A 19,480-nucleotide genomic window follows, 5' to 3' on the forward strand; every position below is an offset into this window, starting at 1 on the left:
AAAACATCCAATTCAACTTCAAATATATTCATTTCACTTCCAAAATTCCAAATACACCTAAGTACCTCAATGAGCTTAATTGTGACTTAATTCACCGTAATTAAAATTCATTCCGATTTCGATATCCGATACCATAAATCATCAATTATGAGCTAAATAACTTGAAATACAACAAAATCCATCATCAATATGTCACCCATAAAATTCGACCAAAGAGGGTTGTTGAAGGGCATGTGATTTTCTTGCTTGTTTTTCATGCCAAACATCATCAAACAACTAAAAACACTAAGATATCATGAAATCTAGCAAAATCCACCATCAAAACCTCTCTCCCTAAGTTCGGCCAGCATGCAATCCCTCATGGAAACTTGTGTTTCATCCATAGAAAGTGCAACAGAAAGCATGGGTAAGGTAAATCTTAAGCTAAAATTGAAAAATCTTACCTTTGATTATTTTGTTCCTTGAAATTCAACAAATTTCTCTTGGATTTTCTTCTCTAGGGTTTGCTCTTATTCTTTTCTCTTTGTTCTTTGCTTTGGCCGGCCATGAAGAGTGAAATGGGAGGAGTGTGTGCTGGTTTTTAAAGAGAATTATAAAAGGATTAAAATTCACCACGTGTCACCATGTAATTGGTCCATGGTTAATAACTTAACAATTAAGTATTAGCTCACCACCACATGTAATTTCTTAATTATCTAAAGTATAAAATGATAATAGGTGAAATTCATGGGCTTGACAAGTGTTATGGTGGTGTAAAATTCCAAAAATTCCAATTACGTCCTTGTGGACACGTAAATTGACCGTTTTGCCCTTATGTTCGAAAAAATGTCAAAATTAAAATTTTTCACTTCTAAAATTCAAATTATACTCCAATTAGTCAAACTTTTTCATAAATTTTGTCCAACATTCCAATTTTACCCTCGGGTGGCAAAATGACCATCTTACCCTCGGGTGGTAAAATGACCATTTTGCCCCTACGTTATGAAAATTCCTAATTTGACTCCAAATTAATCCTCAAACTCCAAATCATCACATTAAAACATTCTAAGGTTCAATAACTCTCAAATACATCCTAAAATCTCTATTCAAACTAGTTCGAGGTTTTAATCGACTTAATTGTACCACTAGGTACAATACCCACTTTTAACGATTCTTCGAGGTATCCCAATATGTAGATATGCTATCAAGTACATGAATGACATGACAAGTATATAATAAAGTAGGGCTTGACATTTCACATTTTTCACAGCATCAAAACATTTTATCAAGGGGTTGTTCCCTAGCACACATATTTAAAGAAAAGTTGGATAAAATCATTCAAATGTTCATTCAAATACATTACATTTCCCAAAGAAATTTTGAAATGCAAGTTCACTCACCAGTCTTTATTGATGTTTTGGTGGGCTCTAGCTTCGACTAATGTTCCGAATGGAGGTGTAGGGTTTCGTTGGAACCTATCACACACAACAACATCACCATCAACCCAACTTGGCATTATTACTATTCCAAAGCTATTTTCTAAATTGGGTTCTACTCGTCATTCCTAACTAGTTTCCAACTACTATTAAATGGCTATTATTTGCACCATCCTAATCACTTTAAAATGAATAAACAACCTCAACTACAAAACATTCCCAAGTCTCATCACTAGCTATTCTCAACACTTAAATATCAAATTCTAATTCCCTACTCACCTTGGTAGCTTCGTAGTTGAATCTCTTTCTAAAAATTTCTAGCTATTATGGAAGCTCCCTCTTTCTCTTTCTAAACACCTAGCTAGTGAGAGAAAGTATGAAAGTAAGATTTTTTTTTTCAAGGGTTTTAAAGTGAAAGAGTGAAATAACACAAAGGTTCTATGAAAGGGTGCACAAAAGCATGAAAAATGAAGGTAGCTTGAGAGAGTTATGGAAGCCTAAAGAGAACTCCCATAGAGGATGAAGAAACGTGAGAGGGAAGAAGGAAGAAGAAGAAGAAGCTACTGAAAAATGTGAGAAGAAGCTACTGGAAGATGATATTTATAGCTCAAGCTTATCCAACTCCATTTAAATTATGAAAATGCCCTTAGCAAGTTAGCTTATTCTTCTCCAATCCTTTATGCAATCTTTTTACTCTTTTGACACTGAGGCCAAGTCCACAATGGTCTAAAAATACTTAAGTTTACAAAAAATTAAAATTTTGACCCGAGATGAAAAATGACCATTTTGCCCCTACTTTGGAAATCATCATTATTTTATTTCCTTCATCATTTAATCCTTATTTTCATAATTCATTTATGCTTTAGGCCTACTTAGGCCTTAAAAATATTTGAAAGCATACTTCTTAGGGCTCACTAAAGAAATGACGAAATTACCCCTGGCTCGAGTTATTGTGTCTACACCTAGTTATGAGGCTATAGAGGTCGAGGTCTCACAAAAATCATGTTTGAAATTTGGTGAAGAAAATAGTCATTTTTCTTAGATGTTTCGTGTCTAATAGCTATTTCTGGAGCTCTAGGATTGAGCTTGGTGTTTGGGGGTGTCAATCTTGGATTGAAATTTTCTTCAATTCCCACTTTTAGGATCAAGCTTTTAAATGGCAATATCAACCCTAAACTCGAGACATGAGATCTTTCACCTCTTCTTCATCAAGGATCAAACTTGGGAGTGTTGAGGTCGATTCTCCAAGCTTCCAATGGCTCTTTGTCATGTTTGCTTCCATCTGGGATAGAGCTTGGCTTGTCTAATGTCAATCTTGGATTCAAATTTTCTTCAATTTATGCTTTTAGGATCAAGCTTTTAAATGGAAATATTGACCCTAGAACCAAGACATGATATGTTTCACCTCTTCTTCATCAAGGATCAAGCTTGGAAGTGTTGAGGTTGATTCTCCAAGCTTCTAGTGGCTTTTTGTCAATTTTGCTTCCTTCTAGGATAGAGCTTAGCTTGTCCAATGTCGATCCTCTAAGCTTTCTTCACATTTTCTTGGTTTTTGACTTAAGATCGAGCTTCAAGGCATTAGTGACTATCCTGAATCAAGGCTTTTCTTTTCCTTTCATCTTTTGCGCACTTAGGATCAAGCTTTAAAGGATAAATCTCAATCCTCTAAGTTTCAAGTATTGTTGCTATGTGCAGGTCCGAGAACCCATCTGCTTAAGCATTAAAATTTTAGAGCCGCCACCAATCCTTTTATCTGGGTGTGATTTGTTACTTATTAATTTTGTTATATTCAACGAGGTCTTAAATTGATTTTAGGTCTACCTAAAGAACAACAACTTGGTCGATGTTTTTCTGAATTAGGTTTGGGAGTACGATAATGCATGGGGAAGGATTAGCACACTCGTGACACCTATTCCACAAACGATACCATTTAATCATAGGTTATCTTATTTTAACCCTTAACTTTAATTTTATTCTCAAATTTCCTTAATCATTATTCATTATATAGCTCTTTGGTTTTATTTGCTACCTAAAGTCCATTATTCAATTTTATGGGTGTGAAGTGTACATGACGCAATTATGGAATACGTGGCATAAATCTCAATAAAAGTCAAATGAAAACCTTTTATTGAGAATATTTCCCAAATCCACCCATCATACTGGTGAGTCTTGGAGATATTTTCTCACCTAGGAAATTATTAAGAAAAACTCACCTTCACAAACTTATCAAGTAAATCCCATCATCGAGGTAATCATTTACGAATAAAAACAATATTTTCGTGGATGCAAACCCTAATGCAAGTAAAGACCTCTTATTATGAACATTCTCCAAGCCATCCCATCATACTGATGGGACCTAGAGGTATTCTTTCACCTAGGGAATTTTTCAAGCAAACTCATCTTCGTAAGTTTTCTCGAAAAGCCTCATCATCAGAGCCTCAACTTATATACAAAATATATCTAAATGGATGCAAATGACATTTAAATAACACAATGACGATACGCGGCTGCCTATGAATTTCAATATTAATTGTTATTTACCATATGTTCATTATTATTGTTATTATTCATCATCTTACTATTTCCTTTTTATTTCATTTCTATTTTATGTTTTTTTCTTTCGTTGTTTTATTAACATCCTTTTTTATCAAGATTTTAGAGAAATATTTATTTACAATTAAAATATTGGGACTCAAGATTAAAACCCTCCAATCATATTGGTGGAGTTTTAACCAAAATCTCTCACCTAAGAAAATTAACTTGGGATTGTGACTTCTCGCATCCCAGGCAAATATTCCATCATCGGTATAATCCAAATAATATATCCTCATTCTATTTTATACCTTAATATTCCTTAGAACATAAATATTCTATATTTTATTTTATTTTTATTTTTATTTTTTAGATATGAACATTTTATGTTTCTATCCTAAGCTAACAATTTTCTTTATTTTTATATACTAATTTAAGATATTACTTGGATTAATAAATATTGAGAATTAAAACTAAAACACTCCCATCATACTAGTGGAGTTTTAGTTAAATCTCTCACCAAAGAAAATTAACCCAAGATTGCGACTTCTAGCTTCCCAAGTAAAAGTCCTATCTTCAGTATAATCCAAATAACATGTTTTACATTATTATGTATTTTATTTTAAAAGTATGAATATTATATATATATATATATATATATATATTTAAGGCCTTGCTAAACTAATTTTTATGTTTTTTTGTTGTTTTTTTATTTTTATTCTTTTATGCATCTGTTTTCTATAATGCATATTTATGGACATACATATATTCCCATATTTTATTTTATTTTTAAAATAAAAAATTATTGTACTAATTAAAACTACCAACAAATAAATAGCAAAACCATGCATACACCCAATCAAAGCCCAATCAACAAATAGATTTTTAAGAAAGCCCATACCTTTTTATATCTGTCTGACCTAAGGAATTGAGATTTGGGTATAACACAACATCAAGAGCCATTGAACCAGAAGGGGAGCATGAGCTAGGCTTAGCCTGGTTCTATTATAGGTTTGGATAAATGCCCACACGCGGCCTGCTACAAGATGGCCCAAGCTTTGTGGGCTAGTTTTATGTGGGCCGCTTGCCTCAAGACTTTTCCCTTCTTCAACAAAAACGACATCATTTTGCAACTTACTTACCAAAACCCTAAATATAAATGTAACACCCCGTACCCTCGTATAGAAGCCAATAAGACCTTATCGATAAGACGAAGGGTCAATTGATGTAAATTTAAGTGCCAAAAAACAGTGATGGATGAAAAGAATACTTTGGAATAAAATAATATTTTATTAATAGAATAATATTAAAATATTAATATTTTATCTATTGTTGAAATTACTAATGAAAGGGGACTATATGACTAGTCTAAGTGAGAGAAAAGAAGTAAGAAAGAATTTTGAAGAAAAACGACGTTAGTGGGGCTTGCATGCCTTTATTAAATAGACCAAGAGTGGGTAAGTATATATTTAAACATTATGGTGACACCTTGGTGAAGTGCAAATTTTATGTTTTATTTATACAATTGTAAAGGAAGGAAAATAGAAGGAAATTGAGATTAAAGAAATGTTGGAAAGACCAAATTACAAAAGATGAAAAGTTGGAGGGTCGAATGGTAAATAAGGAAAAGTTTGAGGACTTATGTCCAATTTCAACATTTGGAGTTAAATGGAAAATAACTAACCAACGAAAGTTAGATTATGTGGGATAATGAGATGTGCATGTGAATTTACTATTACATACAAATCATAGCATGCAAAAAGGAGAAAGTTAGTGGAAAACATGTGGGACCCCCACCATGTGAAGTAAAAGGAAGAATAAGACTAAGTTTACTTGCATGTAATGGCCAAATGAAAAAAGCAAAATGTGGGATGCATGTGACTTGATAGATTAATGAATGACCAAATAAAATACAAGATAAAGGTTATGCATGAAATGTGATTGGAGAAATAAGGTGGTGCATGAAAGGAAATGCATGTGAAATGAAATGCAAATAAAATAAACCAAAAAGAATACCATGTGAATCAATGCATGGGCAAGGTAATTTAACCAAAGGATAAAGGAATGGACAAGGAAACCTTACATGCACAAGCCACCAATGGAAACTGGCTTTAATAACAAAGTGAGGAATTGAATGGCATGACATGTAAAGAAAAGAAAAATGCCAAAAGTTACCAAGCCTTGGGCAATCGGCCCATGAAAGAAAAGGAAAGGAAAAGAATACTTTCACTAGGCAATTTCAAGTTCATTTCTTATTATATCCTCCCACACTAAGAAATAGCAAACAAGTGACTTTGCCTTGAGAGATCTACACGCACCTTTGAGAAAAAAGAAAGAGAATCAACCTTGAAAGCAAAAAGAAGGAAAGAAGGAGAAAGAAGAAAAAAAAAGGAGGAAAAAGAAAAAGGTTTGGAGGAGGCTCGGTTTTGGGGAAGATTAGAGAAAAATCGAAAGGTTTTCTCTTTCATGCCATTGTTGGAGCTTTGAAAAGGCATGAGAGGTTCGGCCTAGTGATTCCAAGCTAAGGAAGGTAAGAGTTATCATTTTGGTTGAATACATGCTTTGTAAACTGAATGTAATGTGAGATTGTGCTTGTGGTAGCAAGGATCTACAAAGATTCAAAGAACCAGGTGCATGCATGCAGCTTGTTCTTGAAAGTATGGTGAGTTAAAGCAAGACAACTAACGGGTAAGTGCTTGAAACCTTAAGATCATGGGTGGAAAGAAAAGTAAGATGGATATTGATTACTTGTGCTTGTGGCAGCAATGGTGACCAAAGATGTGAGGAATTTGTGAGATATATGTGGAATTCACGATAAAAATCAAAAGGTAAGCATGCAATGTGAGCATATTATGTTGTATTGAATTTGGTTGGTTATAAGTTAATAGAATGCATGTTAGATTATTGTGAATGATGAGGATAAAAGATGTGAAATTTGATTAAGATTTGTTGATTGAGGTGCTGCCCCTATATGTATGTGCAATTAAGTATATTGAGTTTAATTTGTTGTTAGGAAGTGTATAAGTGAGGAAAGTTGTTGTGGTGGCATACCGGAGGAGTTAACGGGTGACCAGCGAGCTAGATTAGCTAGAGACACATCTGAACCAATAGTGACGTAGTGTCCCACTATTGTGAGGTAAGTAAGGGGTGTCTATTTCAAAAAGGTTCCATAGTATCTAGAATGTCATTTCGTATACTACTATTATGTTAAAGATTTATAACTGTCATTGTGCAAAGCATGAGCTGGTAGAAATCCTAGGCGTTTGTGGATGCCATGACTTTTGAAATTTGTTTTGAACATATATATATATATAAGCTATATATGTAAAGGGTTTTAAAAATCGGGGAAATAAGCTCTTTAACACGGTTTATGTCAAAATGTGCCTTATTGTTTGTGTGATGTGCATCCATGAATAAGTTACATATTCACCATGCTGATTTGATATTTAAACCTCATGCAAAGGTTTTATAATATAAAGTCTTACAAAAAGGGGTTTTATCATGTAACCATGATTGGTATTTTGGAAATGGTTTTGAAATAAGCTTTTGAGAACCCAACTTGATTTTTAAATGGTTTTATCAAACTGGAAGATTCGAGAGTAAGCAGAATGTCACATCGGGATAGTGTGACCCTTGTGCACAAGTGAGCTCTAGCTAGAGAACCTTTAGGTCACCAACGGGCTGTTAGACGTGACTAGGCCACGGTCTGTGATATATATACGTTGTAAGGCCACGGGATGACATACGTGGCTAGGCCACTAGTTGATATACGTGGTTGTGACCACATGATTTCTCCGATGTCGGCCAACGTTGTCAAGATTGCCATGGTTGTAGGAATCCGGTGGAAGGGAGCCTCCCGGATGTTATTATGTGGAAGCGGGTCCACGAGTTCTTTATTTCTATCACCTACTCGAGAGTGATATCTTTTTGGGTTTTCAAATACATATTCTTTCGCATGGTGAGAATTACAAGTTTTTCCATAGCTCCCTTATTTATACGATGGATTGTGTTTAATATCTCGAGGATGAGATCGTTTATAAACTTATGTATAAGCATCGATATTGCTTGATTTTATGAGAGTGTGCGTGTTTATGTTAGCCTGATTTTAAGTAAAAGACAACAAATGATTTTAACGGTAGAAGTCTTTTACTTGCACTGGTATTTTTTTTTATATTACATAAAGTGATTATTTCGAAACATAACTTTTGGTTTATATATAAGGCACAAATGCTTCATTTGATTTTAAATTGTTTATATATATTCGTATGCTTTTAATGTTCAAATTATCTATCCTTGGCTTGTTTCCCATCTACGCCTTGCTCACGGAGCCGATGATCATTGAGTTTGTGAGGCTCACCCCCTTATCTCCCTTTTTTGCAGATAAGTGATCAGCTTAAGTGTATCGCCCCAATATTTTGACTCGCTGCGACGTAGGTAATGGCATCTCTTAGACTTTCACTCCGAGTCACTCTGTTGCACAAGGCTCATGTTATGTAAAACTGTTAGATTCATAAAATTATTATTAGTCTTTCGGATATGTATTTGATAAAAACTTTGAGGTTGTGTATTAGACGCTAAGTGTGATGTTGAAACTATCTTGAAGTTGGTTAAACGTGGATATTGTATCTAGTTGTTACACTTTAATTACAGCTATTTATTTGGTTTAAGTAAACGATAGCATTAATATTGCAAGTCGATTTTAATTATCCGAAATCTCAACTAAGGCTTTTTCAGGATTTGGCGAGTTCACTCACAAGTCTCGAACGCCGGTAACGATCGGGGATAAGGTCGTTATAATAAAACCTCTTTTTCAACCTATCCCTTGTTTCTCCCATCTCTTTTCTCTTTCTCATAGTTCCTCTTTTCTCCAAACCTAAGCTTCCTTAAACCCTTAAAAACCACCTTCTCTACTACCTTTCTCCACCATGGCTACTGCCGTCAACCACAAACTCCCCTCTCTCCTTCCTTCGTGGTTTCTTTCAAACCTTTACCCTAGCCATAAATCTCCCACAAATCACCAAGATCTGAGCCTCTCTCAACAAAGCCTCCTTCATTCTTGCTTCATTTCTCTTTTTTGGTTTTTTTTTATTTCTTCTTTTTATGGTCTTTGTTTTGTTGGATGGCTTTGGATTTATGTGTAGTATCAACTGTTAGAGAAAAACTAGATTTTTGTTAGGGTGTTCTAGGTTTTTTTTTTTTTAGCTCTCTCCATCTCATTGTGCTCTTCTTTCATAGTTTTATAACCAAATGAGAGGGTGGTCACTTTGATGCTGCCATTGGTAGTGGACAAGAGGCTTGCTTGCTACCTTTAGCAACATTTGACTTGTCTTTTCCCTATCTTTTCTTAGTTTCATTTAATTGCAAATCCCTTCAAGTTAGTTTTATTTGATTCGATTTTATTATGTTAGAGATCGATTTCAGGGATTGTGGAGAAATTTTAAAGATTGAAAATGGGAGAGCCTATTTGGCTTAGCTTTTTTTTTTTTTAACTTAAAAGTTATTATGAAGCTCTTATGATAAATAATTACTTTTAAAATTAAGCTAAAATTGTTTGATAAATTTACTTTTATAAGCTCTTTTTTATAGATGAGTTGTTTCGTAAAACAACTTATATAAACTCTAATTTTGGTTAAAATTACCATAAAGGATACTTAATAAATAACTTTCTATTAATCACGAATTCCATTGTTCACAATAAAAAATGAAAAAAAAAGAAAGAAAAAGAAGAAATAGTACTTGAATTCAACTTTGAATTTTGGGTCTTCTTTTTTCTTAATCTTTGTAAGAACAAAAAAACCACAGATGGTGTTATTTTGTTGTTGGGCCTTTCGCTTTTTTTTTTCTAGTAGTCTTTGTAAAAAAAAGGAGATTGTGATTTGCTTTGGATAGGGGTGACTCGCAAAGAAAGGGTATTTTTTTATAAGGTAATATTGAAATTATTTTTAATAGATGAGGACATTTTTGGAATAGAAAGAAAAATTTTCCTGAAAAGCTGGTGTGTTTTTAAAAGAAGAAAAGAGAAAGCTCCCCTCTAGAGCTTTTCCTGAGGCCTTTTTTTTTTAGATTTTGTTCTTTGAAAAAAACTATTTTTTTAAAAGCTTCTCAAAATCATATTTGGCACAACTTTAGCTTTTAAGAGGTAGATAAACTAAAAAAAAGCATAACCAAACAAGTAGTAACGATTTGACAAATGGAGGAAAGTTTGACTGCCATGGCAACAAACCTTCCTTTTTTTACTATTATTATTATTATTATTATTATTATGGTGTGCCTAGTAATGGCTTTAAAGACATTTAGGCTTCAAGAGCCATGGAAGGGGTCCATTTAATAGTGACCCAAAAATTGAGTTCAATAATAGCCCTTTAGACATAAATAAAATAAAATAAAATAAATGGAAAAAGAAATAAAATGATTCGGACAAAATGAGGTGTCTACAATTATAAGTTGAAATAAAAGTAAAATAAAAATATTGGATGTTGATTGTATTAATTTTTTTTAGGTTTAATTAAAGTATGAGTAAATTGAAAACAATTGACAAATTCTTTAAAAGAAATTATGAAAATAGTCTAAATGATTCTTCTACACGTGAACCACCAAGCCTTAATGCTTCAACTCATGAACAAGAGTAATGTGAATCAAAATGTCCAAGCCTCAATCTTAAAGAAACATGGTTGAACACAACTTTTCTAAAAGGCTATTGTAAGTCTTTCTTTTTTTGATTTACGTGTTATATAAAATTATTTACTATTATCAATTTTTTGACTGTTTGTTAAGTTCAACATATTAGTTTAAAAATTTTAAACCCTTGTTTCTTTATCTTTTGGCCCTTCCAACAAAAGTTGGCTAGCTTTGCCCTAGGTTTAAGGTATCCTAAGGGTGATACTCAAAACCTACCTAAACCCGAGTCAAGTATTAAAAGCGTTACGCAAATTGGCCCATATCAAAATATAAGGTAACCGAATCCTATGTTATCGAGTTAAGTGTTGATAACTCTATTTTATAAAGTTATTTGGTCACAATTTCTAGTGTATTTTGTTCAAGTTCTTAAAATTTAATTTAAATGTTAAGAGTTTTTAATCATTTGTTTATTTAATTTAATTATGTTGGGTTCAATTGTTTTATGTTATTTTATGATGTTTGACTTTAAGTTTAGTTATTATTTAAGTTAGTTTGTTGCTTTTGTAAGTGTAATATGAAAAGGTGTCAAACCCTGTTTTATAAAATAATTACGACATCATTTACATGCTCAATAGAATGTTTGCATATTTAGAAAGTTCAAGGAATCGTTAAAAGACGATATTGCCCCTAATGGTACCATTAAGTCGATTAAGCCTCGAACTAGTTCAAATAGAAATTTTAAGGTGAAATTAAGAGTTTCACAGTCCATGGATGACTCAAAATGGTAATTCGGAGTTCGAGGATCAATTTGGAGCCAAACCGAAATTTTCACTATCTAGGGGTAAAATGGTCATTTGCCACTTAGGGATAAAATGAGAATTTTTAGAAAAGATTTTTTGACCCCATTTGACTTATTGGAGTATGATTTGAGTATTGGAGTATGATTTGAGGATTTGAAGTGAAAAATTTTAATTTCAGCATAATTTGGAGTATAAGGGTGAAATGGTAATTTTGCCATCTGGGGGCATATCGGTAAATTTTCACCCCCGATACTTGTCAAGAACAAGGGATTTTATTCATCATGGAAATGGATAAACATGAGAAATGTGTGGTGGAGAATTAAAGAATTAAAAGTCAAATATATAAAATTCGAACCAATAAGAAAATGCCATGTGTCATGCTTTTATTATTTTATTGTTTCTTTATAAAAAGGCATAAAAATCAGCCCATTTCTCCCATAGTGGTCTGCCAAACCAGAAGAGAAGAGAAACCAAGGAAGAACAAATCCTAGGTGGGAAAAATCAAATAGAAAGTGTTGGAATTCAAGGATTTGATCAAGCAAAGGTAAAATTTCTTTGATTTTGCTAGTGATTTACCTTACCCATGCATTTTTCCTTAATTTCCATGGTTGAAAAGCATGCTTTCATGGTGAATTCATGGCTGGTCAAAATGGGTATGGAGAGAGAATGATCTTGGATTGGTTTGATTTTTAGGTATGTTAGTGTTTTTAGGTGATTAATGATGTGTAACATGAAAATAAGTGAAGAAAACCACCAAAGGTTTGGTGTCCATCAATAGCCGAATTCTCTAAGTGATTAATAAGGAAGAATGGGATGTTATTCTAGGTGATTTGATTAAGAAATAATAGTTTTTGGTGAATTGAGGAATTGGAAAAGAAATGGAGCAAGTTGGAGTGAAATTGGACGCATTGACCAATTTATCGGATGAAAAATCGACTTAGGCCAATGCCGGGTCTAGATGGCTACCCGTGCATTTTTCATTTCATACCACGCATATATATCGAGCCTGAAATAGCTTATGACTGTTAGACACAATTTAATTGGAATATGTGTTATGGATTATGGCTAGGTGGTGAGCCATTGGATACCGATAAAGGACTGTACCCGCGGACTGAAAATAGGTGTGTTTCTACTCTTTATACTGTGAGTGGACAATTTATCGTCTTAAATATCTAGAGTAATTATACTTTTTTGATGCTTTTATTGAATGGTGAGTTTAAATGATAAAATATTATGTTTTTCAATTAAAATATTTTTTTAATAAAAATGAGATTTATACTGATTTTGAAATCAAATATTATTTTGGGAAAATTGAGTATATGGAGACTGTGTTAAATTTATGATTTTATATGTTATTGAAATTGTGGCTTATGACACTATGGCAGCATGATGGCTAAATTTTTGGGGTTGGCATGAAATATATGAACAATTTTGGATTGGTCTCGGTAGACTATATTACATTTTATTCGCCATATTATGCTATTGAAAATTTTATGGGTCTGGTGGTATATTAAACGGTCACTGCAATGGTGGAGGTTTTCGTGGACTGCCTATGAGAGGGGCACGGTAACCCAATTATATACTAACCTCCAGGGGGAGATGTTGGGTGAAGTATCTCCTGAGGTAAGATTTGAGTGCACCTCACGTTCGAGCCACCACGTGAGAGTGAGACTCAGCCAACGCCAAGGAACAACTATGTGTCAGATGTGAAAACATGTTTATGGGTATGGGACATTTAACAGCCTTATCGGTCTCAGTGGGATACCTTGACGAAGGTACCCGTGAGAATGATTTTGGTAGGGGCCAAGTTTAAGAAATTCATAAGTCGAGAAATTTTGACAAAACGAAATTGTTTGGTATGGATTGAAACGAATTTTGCGTTATGAACATTATTGAGATATAACGTTTTTATATTGTCTCCGTCTACTCGGCTTTAGATGCTTTTGATGGTAATTGTTTACTCACTGGGATTATGTAATCTCACCCTTCTTCCTATCCATTTTTTAGGCTCAGGACAGTTTGTTGATAGTTGATTAAGATGAGAATTAATCTCGAAGTTGCATCCTAGAAAGTAAAGGTTCGTAGTCCTACACCTTCTTGGTCAGTTGAGGGCCCACGTGTCATTGTAAAAGTAATTTTATACTTCAGTTATCTGATTTAAAATATGTATGAACATATTTAGCTTTTACACCATGTTTTTGGCGGGTTTCGGTATTTTTGAAGAAAAATGACAAAAAAGCCCTTGTGAGCTAGAAAATAATATTTTATTGTTTTGATTTGGAAACCACTTATGATTTCTTGAAATGCGAGATTTAATAATTGTCACTCACTGGGGAGATGCGGAAGCTGATGTTAAACCTTGTAGGGTTTCGATCGGCATTCGGGATAATGAGTACCTATCAGGACGTTGAGGCGATTGTCACGGGCCCGATGGGAGTTCCGAGTCGTGACAAAAAGGATGTTTAATTTGTGATGGAAACGCATTTAAGGTGTAGACTTCCACTGCACATATTTGGTATTTCAAGCATATCTTTCACTAAAAAAGTCTAATTGATGTGATTCTTGAACCAATGGAAAGATAAGATAGCTATAACTTTTATATCTACCACTTTGCCCAGTTCAACCTCAAAGTTGGAGAAAATAGCATCAAAATTTTGGAACACTGCAGTAGAGCCTAAAAACCAGGTCAGAAGTCTCGATGTCGTGGCCACCATGGGACCAGTGCTGTGGCACTCTGATGTCCAACAACATCGCAAGGGCTTCCAAGATGCTTGGCACCGTAACCACCACTAGCTAGCGCCATGGCGCCAAAGAGAAAAATAAAAAAAATATATAAAGAGGTTTAAATGGGGGAAAGACTTCTTGTGCACTTGAAATTTTATTTTGACACAATCATGAGCCTATTTAAGCATTTTTTCAGTGCACTTATGAAATATGAAAAAAAGAAACAATTAAGCTAGGTTTTTCTGAAGAAAAGGAGGCATTGAAGTTAGCAAGAAAGTAAGGAAAATTGCATATTGAAGGCTTGATAAATATTAGAGTTTTTTCTTTTTTTGTTACCTTTGTACTTTCTTATTTAGATTTGATGGTTAAATTTTTTTTTCGGATGATGTTTTTAGGAGTTATCTTGAACTAATTTTTTGATCTAGAATTGCAATTAAACTGTAGTCTGAATTTTTAATACTCTTTCTTGCTTATGATTGATAGTGTTTAAGTTGTTTATTTTAATCTTATTTTTAATGCGTCTAATTGCCTAATCACCAATTAGATTGATTTGAAAATCTAAACAAAACTAGAAGAGGGAATTTAGAGTAAGCCATGGATGAAATAGCATATGTTCACTATCAATTGCATGTGTTGATTGATTTGATTCGCATGTAGGGTAAGAATACACTTACATGTCCTATGTAGCCATAATTAGAGTTTAAGCTTGATGAGTTTTTTTTTTTCTATTGTATAGAAATAAAGTAAATTGGTTAAAAAAGATATTTTTATAAGAACATCGAAAAGCCTTATAAATAAATTAGAACTCTAAGTTAACAACTCATGCCTATCTAGTAAGTTAGGAGAGAATAGAAGAGATTCGGATGAAACATTAATGGGATATTGTGGTTCTAGATTTTTAGTTGATTGATTAATTTGTTAATTTGATATTTTTGCTTTCAAGTCTAGTTTTAGTTGTAGTTTATATAATTTTCAATAGTTTTAAATTCGGTTGTTTGAATAAGATTGAGTTGTTTTAATTTTAGTACTTAGCAAAAATATTTGGACAATTCTCTGTGGGAATAAATTTTACTTTCATTATATTACTTGTTAACGATATGTGCAGTTGCGTGGTAAATTCGATAAACAAGTACCCATAAAAACCTATATAATAGCAACTCGTTTACATCCCTAACCCATACATTGGTAGAATGCCACGTTATTGAACCTTGCGACACTCCAAAAGCTTTTCCGTAAAAAAGTTAGGCCCAGTGTGGGACAGACAACAGGTCTTAAACACGTGCCTTTGGTATGTAGATGGTAGATCCTTACCATCAAAGCTAGTGGGATTCACAAATACAAGGATCGCTTGTGAGATATCTTGAAATAGTTAAGATTCCTTTGGCATGTGTGTGTGTGGAGTAGTGGTGCTTTTACTTTAGGAATATTTGATCTATTTAAAGATTGGAGACAGAGCAAGTGTCACACACTTGCTTATGTTTCCAACTTAAAAGATGTACCTGTTAGGTGGAGGAAGAATTTAAAAACCTAAGACCAATCTTATCTCTTACTAATGTGGGATCCATGACGTTCTATCTCATCCAATTGTGCAACGCCTTTATTGCAACAACTATTTCACCCATAAAGGAGAAAGACCATACCTTTTGACCCTAGTATCTCTCATGGGGGTTTTTTTGTCAATGAAGAGTTGGGTTTGCTTTGATACCACTTGTTATGGACCCATATTTCCAATTCAAAAATATGACTGTTAGGTGAAGGAAGACCTTTACATATAAACCTAAAACCTATCCCATTTTTTATTAAGGTGATAACCGTGACACTAAAAAGAGGTCTACCTTGAGTTTAGATGTTAATAGCAACCATGCAAGCATAAAATGTGCGTTTGGAAGTAATTTAAGTAACATGATATGCTCTATTGATGTGCCACTTTATTATTGGGTCTTTATGGTTCAAAAGTCATTTCTATCTATTTGGTTTTTACTATTTTATGACTATTTAAATTGAGTGGAACTTCTTATTTATGAGTACTCTATTGAAATAAATATTTACTACCTAATAATTACATGTAATGTGTAATAAATAATTTACTTTTTTAAAAAAATCAAATTACGCAATTAGTCCATATACTTTGTCAAAAGAGTGGATTTAATTGCTATAAAATAATTTGTAAAATTTGAGTTACTATACTTTTTGAAATTGATAGTGTCAAACTATAAATACAATCATTAACGGTGTTAAATTTTTTTCGTTATCTATACTAACATGGTATTTGACTGTATAGACATGGCATCTAAGAATGATGCAATGATCATGCAATGAAGTTTTTCAGCTAACCTATTGAAACAAATAAACAATCCAACTAAGTTGTCAAGCCCTTTGTTTGATTAGTCTCAATTCTTTTTCGATTTTTCCCCTTTCTTGATTCTCTCTCAATTATTCCTCAAACCAATATTGCAATTGGATTGAAACTTTGTTTATCCTTTTTTGAAATCGTCGTAAATTATAATTGAATTGGAAAATTACAATGGAAATGAAAATGGCAAATATATGGTGTAGTTACTAGGAATGATTCACCAAAGTTGATTCTAAAGATTGCAAATTAAGTTTGAATACTAACACCACATAGGCATAATCATTACAACATTCTTAATCGTCGAGTCATCATTATCACATCATCAAATTTAATGTCCGCCCATACAGTCAAATACCATGTCCAAATAGATAATGAAAACTTTTAACACATTATGATTAAACTAACATTGTTAATTTTGAAAAATATAGACATTCAATTTTTACAAATTATAGTATAAAAATTAAATCCACTACTTTGATAAAGTACATGGAGTAATTACATAATTTAACTTTTAAAAGTATATTGAATTAATATGATTTGAACATAAACCACATATACTGAAACCTGAGGTAAACTAACCGTTTTATAAAATCATTTCATTTTGATGGAGCCTAAAATCATTTAAGAAACATGTCGCGAAACTTCAGGAGAGAGAACTTGAGTTGGAATCTTGTGATAGATGTAACTTAAAATATTTAAATCATTAAAGACAAGAAAGAAAGAAATGCCATGAGTGGAAATATTTTTCTTCTTCTCATTCTCCCACCAAATCGGTAATTCAAAAACCTTTCCTCTTTTTCTCCTACGCTTCCTTGGAAAGGGCAGTTTTTCCATAGTGCAAGCAAGAGCAAGTTAATGTAAACAATTTTAATAAAATGCAATGCAGTGAGAGATAAAGCCTCCTAAAACTACTTGTCAAGGCCAACCATTTTTAGGTTTATTTACCACAATTCCCCCATACCCTGTTCCTTTGGCCTTGTTGGTATTTACTTTCAAGCCGGGGCTCCATCAGAGGGAAGCAGTAATGCTCTGCGTAGGAGTTGAAAACTATTGGCTGGCTCCACTGTATTAGCAGGCTTTTCTTAACTCAGCAGATTGCTGTAGTACATAAAATTTTTCACAGCCTGCAGACTATTCATTTGCTAGCCATTTGGCGTTGCTTGACTCAAGTTAAACGTCCGATGGACCCATCACACTGTCATATTAATTGGAATTTAAGTAGCTGAATTTGATTGAGATCTGTTCCCAACCAAACCAATTTATCCACGTGGGTCCCCTTGATTTCCATTACAGTTGGAAAAAAAGTAATTGCAAAAATACAACACAAAGACAGAGAAAGAAAGAGATTATACAACACATCACTCATGTTGATGGTCCAGTGTTTATATGGATACAGTAATAACAGTAGCTGTAAATTCCATCACACACCAAAGCTTTGATGTAGAGTGAAAATCCATAAGGAAACACCAAAGGCCATCTCTACTCCCACCCATCTCTTTCCCTTTCCTCCATCACTTTTCTCTGCAGCAGTTGATGCACTGCTGGTGGAGTTCCCTACATATATCAGTAATAACAATGAGGGAAAAATGGTAAAGAGAAAATAAAAAGTTAATTTATGAAGAAAAAATTTATTAAAAATTGTCAGATATTAGCAAAGAGATCATGTATATGTTACCGTTGGCAGCTGGGGTATTGGCATGCCCCTCTGTCAGCTTTTCATATCCTTCAAATGCCTTTGCCTCTTGGGAGTTAGGTGCCAAGTGCAGAAGGGCTGAATTCACAGCCAAAATAGAAACCGGTCAAATTAAAAGAAAGAAAATCAAAGTTGTGATTATATACAGGAGTACATATGATTACTTACAGATGCACTCTGTCATGTTAACAGGTGCATGACATGTGCTAGGAAGGGTTGCTGCAAGAGTAGCGTTGATCTTGAGGCCCAGGCTGGGGTCATCTCTATCTTTAATCAAGACACAGAGGCACTTCCTGCTCTTATCCAGCACCTGTTTGAGCCCACTGCAACAATCTATGGTGGGGGTTTTCGACTGCCCGCCAACATATGGGAGACATGAAGCAAGCCCGACTAGCTGATTAGCACATTCTGTTTTGTCTTGGTTGACATCAGAGCTTGCAAAACCAAGCAGCATCAGAAGCAAGATGAATGAGAGTGTCAAAGTTTCATGTGCTGAGTCCATTATTTCCTCTGGTGGGGAGAAGGGAAAGGAAAAGGGGAGGCAAAAAGAGATAAAAGAAAAGAGAAGAGAGGGATGGAAGTGAAGAGACTGTTCCAGGGGGCTTTAGTTAAATACCACTAAAACAAGAGAATGACAAATGGGAAAGAGTAGTGTTAAAAGTGGTGGGTGGCGGTGGGAGTTGAAGTTATTGTGGTACACACTATCAAGTCCCACACGGGTCTTCACATGTGATGAACATTATTTGTCTTTAACTAAGCAAGCCCACCTTTCTTTTTCTTTTTTTTTTTTTTTGAAAGGTAAATCTACCTTTCTACTTAAGTAATAAAATTCCAATATTAATCACCATAACCACTGGCCACTGTATTACATCTGTTCTATGCTCCCTCTCCTCTCTCAACTTTGTTTTTTTTGTTGGATATCTTGAAATTATAATTTTTTAGTATCTTGATATTCTTATTTTTTTATATTTTAAATTTATTTTTCATTTTTTATTAAAAATCAATATTGTAAAAGAATTTAAAAATTTTCTATGATATACTCTAAATTCTAAAATCATATTTAATTAGTATATTTTATCTGAAAATCTATTATTTGATTTCAAACCTATAGGTCAAATCAGATGATAGATTTTTTTTATTATGTATTTTATTTGATAGGCTTTATTTTTTATTTATAATATATATATATAAGTACCGATAGTGGAAAACTTTTTGATTGATGAAAATGGTTATGTTTGTTCATTTATATTTCTGAATTTTCATTTTAAATTTTTTATTAATACTTTTTATAAAATTTATCTAATTTATAAATATATAAAGATTTTAATTGCCTCAAATGACTTTC

General features: G+C 33.3%; 1 protein-coding gene across 1 annotated transcript; it reads right to left on the reverse strand.

The window, feature by feature from the left end:
- Positions 1 to 17,661: 17,661 nt before the first annotated feature.
- On the reverse strand, positions 17,662 to 18,769 carry LOC18589623 (Bifunctional inhibitor/lipid-transfer protein/seed storage 2S albumin superfamily protein). The gene is made up of 3 exons (XM_007014672.3): positions 18,304 to 18,769; positions 18,118 to 18,213; positions 17,662 to 17,996 (listed from the first exon to the last, which is right to left on the reverse strand). The coding sequence occupies exons 1-3, from the start codon at positions 18,635 to 18,637 to the stop codon at positions 17,863 to 17,865; spliced, it is 564 nt and encodes a 187-aa protein (XP_007014734.1). The 5' UTR covers positions 18,638 to 18,769; the 3' UTR covers positions 17,662 to 17,862.
- Between the last annotated feature and the right edge of the window lie 711 nt (positions 18,770 to 19,480).

Source organism: Theobroma cacao, chromosome 9, assembly GCF_053813885.1.
Source record: "Theobroma cacao isolate CCN51 chromosome 9, ASM5381388v1, whole genome shotgun sequence".
Taxonomy (NCBI): Eukaryota; Viridiplantae; Streptophyta; class Magnoliopsida; order Malvales; family Malvaceae; genus Theobroma; species Theobroma cacao.